This window comes from Aotus nancymaae, unplaced genomic scaffold (genome assembly GCF_030222135.1).
Source record: "Aotus nancymaae isolate 86718 unplaced genomic scaffold, 86718_ANA_hifiasm-v0.15.2.pri h1tg000079l, whole genome shotgun sequence".
Taxonomy (NCBI): domain Eukaryota; kingdom Metazoa; phylum Chordata; class Mammalia; order Primates; family Aotidae; genus Aotus; species Aotus nancymaae.
Window position 1 is genome coordinate 20,530,845 of NW_026988494.1, and position 8,571 is coordinate 20,539,415.

An 8,571-nucleotide genomic window follows, 5' to 3' on the forward strand; every position below is an offset into this window, starting at 1 on the left:
CCCCTTTCTCTCCTCCTCGCCCCCCTGAAAACCTGTGGCTTGGAGAGACCTTGGCTTCTCTGGGACTCTACTCCTGGGGACTGCCCACATCTGCTCCTGAGCTTGGGGGCAGGGGGGCAACCGCCTGAGGAACCTCTCCAGCGATGGGAGCCGCCCGCCTGCTGCCCAACCTCACTCTGTAAGTGTGCTGCCTCTCCCGCTGGAATTTTGTTGCCATTTCCAGCCTCAGGGCAGCCCTCCTCTTCCTGGGACTCCCATGCGTGTGTGCACAGGGCTGGCAGGGTAGGGGTGGGGGCCCGGGTGCACCCTGGGTTTGTGGCTGGCACGCACACCTGGGCTTATCTCCTCTACCCGCACAGGTGCTTCCAGCTGCTGATTCTCTGCTGTCAAACTCAGGTAGGTAGGCGCTCCCACTGGCTTTCCCCCAATTTTCCCACCCCACCTAACCTGGGCGGGTGCGGGGAACCTGCTTCTTTCAGGTGGACAGAGGCAGAGTCTGGCCTCTCCCTGGGTCCAGGAGGCACTGAGGTTTGGAGGGGAGTGAGCCTTTGATAGGGAGGGCAGGGAAGGGGGCTGACTGAGGTGTTATCTCTGTCCTCCCTCTGAGGACCCTCCCGGCTTCCCCTGGGTCTCTCCTCCTCTCCATCCCTCTCCACCGGGTTCCCCCATAAAGCTAAGTGTTGGCACTCCGGACCTGAGGTACAGAGCCCTGGATCAGTTGGAAGTGGGTGGCGGTGATGGCTCAGGTGAGGCTTGGGTTTGCCAGTACCTGAAAGGATAGGTTTCTATTCAAAATCACTTCTATGTCCCTCTGGCCACCCGACTCCATCAATATGGGTGCCCGGGGTGGGGGGGTCTCATGAGCATGTCCAGAACGCCCGACCAGGGTGAGGTGACTCCTCACCTAGAGGGCACAGAGGTCAAGCCCGAAGAGGATTGTTTGGGATGGGATGCAGGGTTTGCTTCTCCACACTCCCCCCACCCCATGTCGGCCCCCCACCTCCTTCCATGCACACCTCCCACCCCCAAGTCTCAGCCCTCAGCGCGAGGCTTGCTCCCTTTTTTGTGATCCTCCATAAAAGTGCAGCTATTAAAATGCACTGGTCCAGAACCGCTCTGGGGAGAGATCGCTTGGCTTTCCCAGGCCGGAGGCCGCTTCTCTTCATATCCAGTGGGGACTTTTTTTGAAGGTAAATGCCTTTTCTCTGGGAGAGGGAAAGGGGCAGCCTTTGAAGCAGTGGGGGGGTGGGAGAGGGAGAGACAACTCCCCCCCCCTCCTTCCCCCTTTTGCTCCAGCCCCGTTCCAGGCCTTTTGCTTCACACATCCAGGGGGAGCCAGGCTGGGAGGGGGCTGGGGGTGGGCCCAACCTGTTCTGGAAGGGAACTAGCACAATGGTGCCGCTGGCCGGGCGTTTATGGCCTGGCTGAGGCCCCATTCAGGACTCAGGGAAGGTGGCAAAGCGGTCCTTTCCCCCTTGAAGTGCCCCCTCACCCCCCTGGGAGGGGGGGCCAGCAGACCGGACCACAGCCATGCTTGAGGGGCCGTCTGACAAGCAGCTGTCTGCAGTGGTGGAAGGGGAGGTCCCCCCGCAGCGGGAACATGAAAGGGACAGGCTAGGTCCCGCGGGGAGAGGGACTTGTGGGCTGTGGACTGTGGGGGGGCGTGGGGCTGCCTTTGTGAAAGGCTTGAAGGGGGACAAGGAGAGGAGGGGGCTTGCGGGGGCGCTCTCTGCTCCTGACCTGGAACAGACTGCCAGAGGAGGCTGTCGGCCAAGAGGGGCGGAGGGCCTGAACCTGGGCCAGGAGGCGGGGCTGGGACAGGCAGGACCCCACCCCCTGGCAGGGAGGCCAGCGAGGGGCAGGCTGGGCAGGTCCCCCACCCCAAATGCTCCAGGGTGGGGTGAGGGGCAGGTCCTGCAGAGGCTGCTCTATGGGGAACTGCAATTGGAAATGAGCAACAGTGCACAGGAAGGGTTAACCGTGTGCAGGTGAAAACGGCCAGCTCCAGAGCTGCTCCCTCACTCCCCTCCTCAAAGGTGATATTTACCACCCCTCCCTAGGAGACAGTAGCCCCTAACAGATGCTGACCTGGGTCTAGCTCTGTCCAGATGACTGGGGTTGGGCCTGGGATAAAGGTGGAATTAGGGATTTGGGGCAGGGGCTGGGAAAGCCGTCCCAGCACAGGCAGCAGCATCCAGGTGGAGAGAGAAGCAACACAAAAGGTGCTAGAGCTCAGGCTGTTGCCAGTAGCTGGGAAACCTAGCCTGGGTGGCACCTTGCAGGATGGAGGGCAAGCAGTATACCGGGGCTCCCCCACTCAGCCTTACAGATGGGAAAGGAGAGACCTAGCTGGGAGGCGGCACCCCTCCTGGCTTTGCACAGTGCGTGGGGGGAAATGGCTCCTCTCCTCGCCCTCCAAAGGGGAAGCAGGTGGGTGGGCGCATCCCCCCAACTGCCCGGGAGCCTCTGTTACATTGTGGCAAAGGAGCCTCCTGGCAGGGGCAGCCATTGGCCCACTGCTGATAGCGCCTCTCCTTTCGGTGCTGCCTCTGCCTCCCTCCGCTAAGGAGGCACCTTGCCTGCCTGCTCTCCCTTAGTGCCCAGCCCTAGCCCCAGCTCCAGCCCATAGAGGAGGGAGGAACACTGGAAGGGCCCTGAGCACCAGGGGTCGAGGCCGGGCAGAAGATGGGTATGAGCCCAGGATTCCCTGGTTAGTGCTGAGAAGATATGTTCACGGGGCTCTGCAGGAGCCTCCAGAGACCCCCACATGCTCTCTGGTGACCCTAACTCGAAGCGCCATCTGCTCTGTGCCCCTGCGTGCTGGGCAAGGGGTCTTTCAAGGACAGTGGGGAGGATCAGGAAGGAATCTAATGGTCCTGGCTAATGGAGCCATGTCCCTGGAGTTCTGCGGGGAGGTGATGGGCTCCGGTCTAAAAGGCAGGGACAGGGGTTCTGTCCCTAATGAGCTGTGTGCCCTGTGCACCTCCTCCATAGAACATAAGGATGGGATAGAACCCTGAAGGCTCCTTCCACCTCCCAGGGCTGATTCCAGGGCTGTGCTCTGTCACTAAGTGTTCTCCAGCCTGGGCAGACCACCCCTGCTCTAGGGTAGATGCAAAGCCAAGAGGTTATGACCGGCTGGCTCACCCAGGGGCCTGGGAAGGTTATGGCCATATGCCCTCTTCACTCTGCAGGACCAGTGGCCTGTCCCCACTACATTCACCTCCTCACCCCTCTCCCTTGGATGGACCAGCGGTGGTGTCACCCAAAGCAAATTGACACTATTTTTCCCTTGGTAACCGCAAAGGGGGAGAATCACCCGTCTCCTAATTTTAACCAGTACGTGAGGGACCAGGGTGCCATGACCGACCAGCTGAGCAGGCGGCAGATCCGCGAGTACCAGCTCTACAGCCGGACCAGCGGCAAGCACGTGCAGGTCACCGGGCGTCGCATCTCCGCCACCGCTGAGGACGGCAACAAGTTTGGTGAGAGCTGGCCCTCCCCCCAGGCCACCCACACCTCCACCCTGCCTCACCGCTTGGTCCATCCCCAGATCCTGTGTCAGGGCTGAGGGCCCCAAGGCCCTGAGCATCCCCAACCCCCTCGCCTGAGTCTGGAGGTCAGTGTGGCTGGGGTCCCCTGCTGTAGCCATAGGCCGGCAGCCCCGATGGACGGAGGTTTTTCTCCCCTCCCCCACCACAGCCAAGCTCATAGTGGAGACCGACACGTTTGGCAGCCGGGTTCGCATCAAAGGGGCTGAGAGCGAGAAGTACATCTGTATGAACAAGAGGGGCAAGCTCATCGGGAAGGTGAGGCGGGAGACTGGGAAGGAACAAAGAATCAGGACTTCTGGGGTGGGGACACACAGGGCAGCTTGCTCCCCCCTCCCTCCTCTGAGCCACACCCTCCTGCACAAAGACTTCCCATCCCACTGCCAGCCCACCCACTGGGCCACTCTCTGGTTTCTTTATTTTATTTTAGAGTCCCAGTCTGGCTCTGCTACCTAGGCTGGAGTGCAGTAGCACAATCATAGCCCACTGCAGCCTTGAACTCCTGGGCTCAAGCAATCCTCTCGCCTCAGCCTCCCAAGTAGTAGCTGGCACTATAGGTGCATGCCACCATGCCCAGCTAATTTTTTATTTAAGACCAGCCAGGGAAACATAGTGAGGCCCTGTCTCTACAAACTCATGGGCTGAAGTGATCCTCTCACCTCAGCCTCCCAAAGTGCTGGGGTTACATGGTGAACCAATGAGTCCGGCCTGGTTTCTCTATTTAAATGAGTCCCTGGGACTCAGCCCTCTGAGGGGAATGGCGAGCCATCGGGATGGGTAGGCTGACGTCAGGAGTATTTCTCCAGCAGGCATCAGGAAGAGTTTAGCATGTACCTGACACTGCAGCCTCTGGGTGGAGGACTAAGGGCAGCTGAGGGTGGAAAGTAGGGCACAGAGGTAAGGCAGGAACTCCCCCAATTCAGTGGGGCCGGGGGGCTCCAGCTCGCAAGATACATGCTAAGCAGCTGCTGCGACCAAACCGCACGGTGGGCCCAGCCCTGTTGGGTAGGCGAATTCCACTTCGTTTGGAATCAGGCAGTCCCAGCTTCCCATTCCGGCTGCTGTGACCACATAACCTCTGGTTTGCTTCTCTTTCTCAAGCCTCAGGCTTCTTGTCTGTAGAAATGGGCATCAACCCCCAGATTGCTGGCAGGGTGGTATGGGTGGCCACGCTGGCACCCTTCTTTCTTCTCATTGGAGGCTGCTGCCTCCTCTCCCCCGCCCAGCCGCACCACTCACCGAGGCTGCATGAGCATTCTCAGTGCTAAGGGCACGGGCACGGTCAGAACTGTGGCAGGACCTTGATCTCCACCTGCATCTCAGGAAGCTGAGGCCCAGCCTCGTACAGGGCTGCTAAATGACAAGCCTGCAACTCAGATCCGCAGTGTGTTTTGGCCACTGTTGCCTCTCTAACTAGGATGCCATTTCACCAGGCAGAGTTCCCTGGGCTCAGGGTCCTGCTGTTCCCGTGGTCCCTCCTCCGTCCTCCAAGAGAGGCCCTAAGGGCAGACACCCCATACCAGGGTAGGTGGACAATGCCCTTCCTCTCCTGCTTCTCCCGCAGCCCAGCGGAAAGAGCAAAGACTGCGTGTTCACGGAGATCGTGCTAGAGAACAACTACACGGCCTTCCAGAACGCCCGGCACGAGGGCTGGTTCATGGCCTTCACGCGTCAGGGGCGGCCCCGCCAGGCCTCCCGCAGCCGCCAGAACCAGCGCGAGGCCCACTTCATCAAGCGCCTCTACCAGGGCCAGCTGCCCTTCCCCAACCACGCCGACAAGCAGAAGCAGTTCGAGTTTGTGGGCTCCGCCCCCACGCGCCGGACCAAGCGCACGCGGCGGCCCCAGCCCCTCACGTAGTCAGGGAGGCAAGGGGCAACACCCCTGGGCCGCCTCCCCATCCTCTTCCCTTCTTAATCCAAGGACTAGGCTGGGTGGCGGGAGGGCCGCGAAGCAGCCAGCCCCCCACCCCCCCGCCGCTGGGAAGGGGCAGGCCGGTGCCCCAGGGGCGGCTGGCACAGTGGCCCGGGTGGCAGGCCCTGGAGAGGAACTGAGTGTCACCCTGATCTCAGCCGCCAGCCTCCGCCGGCCTCCCGAGACCTTGCAGACACCGTCTGGAGGTGGCTATCCTCAAAATCTGCTTCCGGATCTCCCTCAGTCTGCCCCCCAGCCCCCAAACTCCTCCTGGCCAGACTGTAGGAAGGGACTTTTTTTGTTTGTTCCAGGAAAAAAAAAAAAGGGGGGGGAGAGAAAGAGAATAGAGGGTTGGCCACTCCTCACATTCCGCGACCCAGGCCTGCACCCTACCCCCAACTCCCATCTCCGGAATAAAACCATTTTCCTGCAAACGGGTTATCTGAAGCGGGGTGGGGGATCCGACCACGGGGCACCCCTGGAAACGAGCCGCCTGTCCGTCCCAGCCAGGCGTGGCCCCGGCAGGTGCAGGCGCGGCCCGCCGCGCCGGGGCCCCGGGAGGCGGCGGGCTCGGCCCCGCGGGAGGCGGGCGGTCCAGGGCGCGTCCAGGCCGGGCGGCCCCTCCCTGGCGCGGGCTCGGGTTTCCTGGGCTCGCGCGGCGCGGCCCGTGCTACCTGTTGGGGAAGAAAACCCGAGCCCCAGGAGGGGCTGGGGCCGGGACGGGAATCCAGCCGGGCCCAGGCCCGAGGCGCGAGCGAGGGCTCTGCGAAGCCCAGCGGGGCCCGAGCGACCCGCGGACGCCAGGAGCCTTCTCGGGCAGCCAGATTGCTTTTTTCCGGTGAGGAGGGCGGGGGCGGGGAGCGGGGCTGGGCGGGCGGAAGGGGGAGGGGGCGAGAAGGCGTACCCCGTCCTCCCGGGTCCCCGCGGGGCCTGGGTGGGGGCCACACCTGAGGGCAAATCTCAATTAAAGGCGGCGGCCCAGCCCGGATGGCGCGGGGGAGGGAGCGAGCGGGGCGGGGAGGAAGGGATAGCCCTGCCCCCACCCCAGCTTCTCCGGTGGGCTTTCCCAGGGGCCTCCAGGTGTGCGTGTGGGGAGTGGAACTCGCGGGCCATAAAACCCGCCTCTTCTGTCCGCTGGCTTTTAAACATGTCCAGGGGGAGGTCCTTCCTCGCTGGGACACCGCCCCCCCACCCCCCACAACCAGGTCAGCTCTTCAGGGGGAACGCCCTCAGCCCTCTGGGGATGGCCTCCCAGCCTCAGTTTCCCCTTCCCTCACTGAGCCTTCTCTTCTGGGGATTACCCCCCAGCCTCAGTTTCCCCTACCCTCAGTGAGCCCTCTCTTTTGGGGATGGACCCCCAGCCTCAGTTTCCTCTTCCCTCACTGAGCCCTCTCTTCTGCGGATGTACTCCCTCCAGCCTGCTTCCTCTCCCCTCCCTCTTCCTTCTGAGACTACCTTGAGGAGGGGGATTACGGAGAGAGGATGAAAGACGTCCCTTCTCCTCTCTGCTCCCTACCATGGCCTAAAAATAAGGAAAGAAGAGGAAGTGGGGAAGGGCCTTGGTCCAGTGACAGTGGGAGGTGGGTGCAGCTGCAGCCCCGGTTGATGGCGAGGGCCAGCGCAGAGTCTGACACCCCCACCACTGGGCAATTTAAAAGGTGGGGACAGCCGCAGCCAAGAGGGAGGTCCCCGGCCCTGGGACAGACATTCTCCCTACTGCTCGTCATAATTGCTTTTCACCAGGTTACTTTTTTCTCTCCCCCATCACAAAGAGCCTTAATCCCAGTGAAGACCGCGCTGTGTTGGGGGTAGTTTTCTAGGATGTGTGGCGGGAGGGTGGTCTGGAGCCTCAGCTGATAACTGTCGAGTTCAATGGGACTTTAAAACGGGGGCAACACCCAGCAATTACTTGAGGACAAAGGGTTGGGGGCCCCCCAGGTGTAGAGAACTGGACTTTGGGGGGTGGCTGGGAAGGAGGTGTGTTGGGGAGGGGGGCTGTTACAATCCCTCTGATTTCCGCAGGAATTTGAGACATTCTTTAAAACTCTAGACTGCCTCCCTGCTAGCCGGCTCTCCGGCCCACTCCCACCCCTCCCTCGCTAGGGTTAGAGACGGCTTCAAAGGTGGACCGGGCCCTTTGTGTTGCCTCTGCTTTCTTCATGGCCTTTCTCCGGCCCCTCCCTCCCTCTCTTTGACCTCCCCAGCACCGACAGGCCTCTCGGGGCCGGCTCCAGAAAGCCCTCACTGTTTTCTTTCTTGCTTTTTGAGGTGAGACCTGGCAGGGAGGAACAGAGAAGGGAGAGGGAGAAGGAGGGCCGCTCCGGAGGCCTGTGCTGTCCCGGGGAGAGCCCTCACCCCAGCCCAGCCCTCAGGTGCCCAGTGCCTGCTCCTGCCTTGGGTCCCTGGGTCTCTGGCTGGGCTCTAGCCTTCTCCTCGCCAAACTCTCAGCGCCTCTGCCCAGGACACCGTGCCCCAGGTGGCTTTTCAGGCTCTGGAAACCTGTTCAGCTCATTTCCCCTGAACTAGTGGTGATTTCGAAGATGCTAAAAGGAAGAAGCCACAAGAGTAGATCCCTAATGCTGGCACTTCAGAACGAACTAAACAGGCACAGCTAGGCGGTGGGCAGGAAGGAGGCTTCCCCAGGTCCTCAGGCCACACCTGGCTCCAGCAGCCTTGCTCACCTCTGAGCCCCTGGGTCTCTGCAGGTGTGAGCAGGAGTGGCCACAGGGGGCAATTTGCTAGTCGCCGCTTGCTGTTGGGGAAACATGAACCCCTTTAGGGGGGAATGTGATCAGGTGGAGGGAGGTGGCGGCAGCAGCCACCAGTGCCTCAAATCTCACGCCAGTTTGGGATTACCAAGAATGCTCGCTAAGAACAGCTCACATATTGACCTCCCTTCTCTGTCCTGTCCTGCGAACAGCCAGATGAGGCAGGGGAGAGCCGAGCAGGATATCCAAGGGGGACAATCAATCACTCTTTAGGCCACACGAGCTGGTTCCACTTACATCAGTCTATTCAACCCTGCCCTCTGACGCTGAGACAGTGACTTTCCAGGGACCAAGCTGAAAGCCTTGCCTCCGTCATCACCGTCTTCAGCCCCAAGCACTT

General features: G+C 61.4%; 1 protein-coding gene across 2 annotated transcripts; it reads left to right on the forward strand.

Annotated features, from left to right (window-relative positions):
• Positions 1–103: 103 nt before the first annotated feature.
• On the forward strand, positions 104–5,409 carry FGF17 (fibroblast growth factor 17). Of its 2 annotated transcripts, none has more exons than XM_012435369.2 (5): positions 104–178; positions 360–396; positions 3,308–3,485; positions 3,703–3,809; positions 5,116–5,409. In XM_012435369.2, exons 1-5 carry the CDS (start codon positions 144–146, stop codon positions 5,407–5,409), a joined length of 651 nt encoding a protein of 216 aa, XP_012290792.1. In that variant the 5' UTR covers positions 104–143. The 2 variants fall into 2 exon arrangements, with proteins under 2 accessions (XP_012290792.1, XP_012290793.1); XM_012435370.2 differs by having other exon boundaries at positions 3,341–3,485.
• The last annotated feature ends 3,162 nt before the right edge of the window (positions 5,410–8,571 follow it).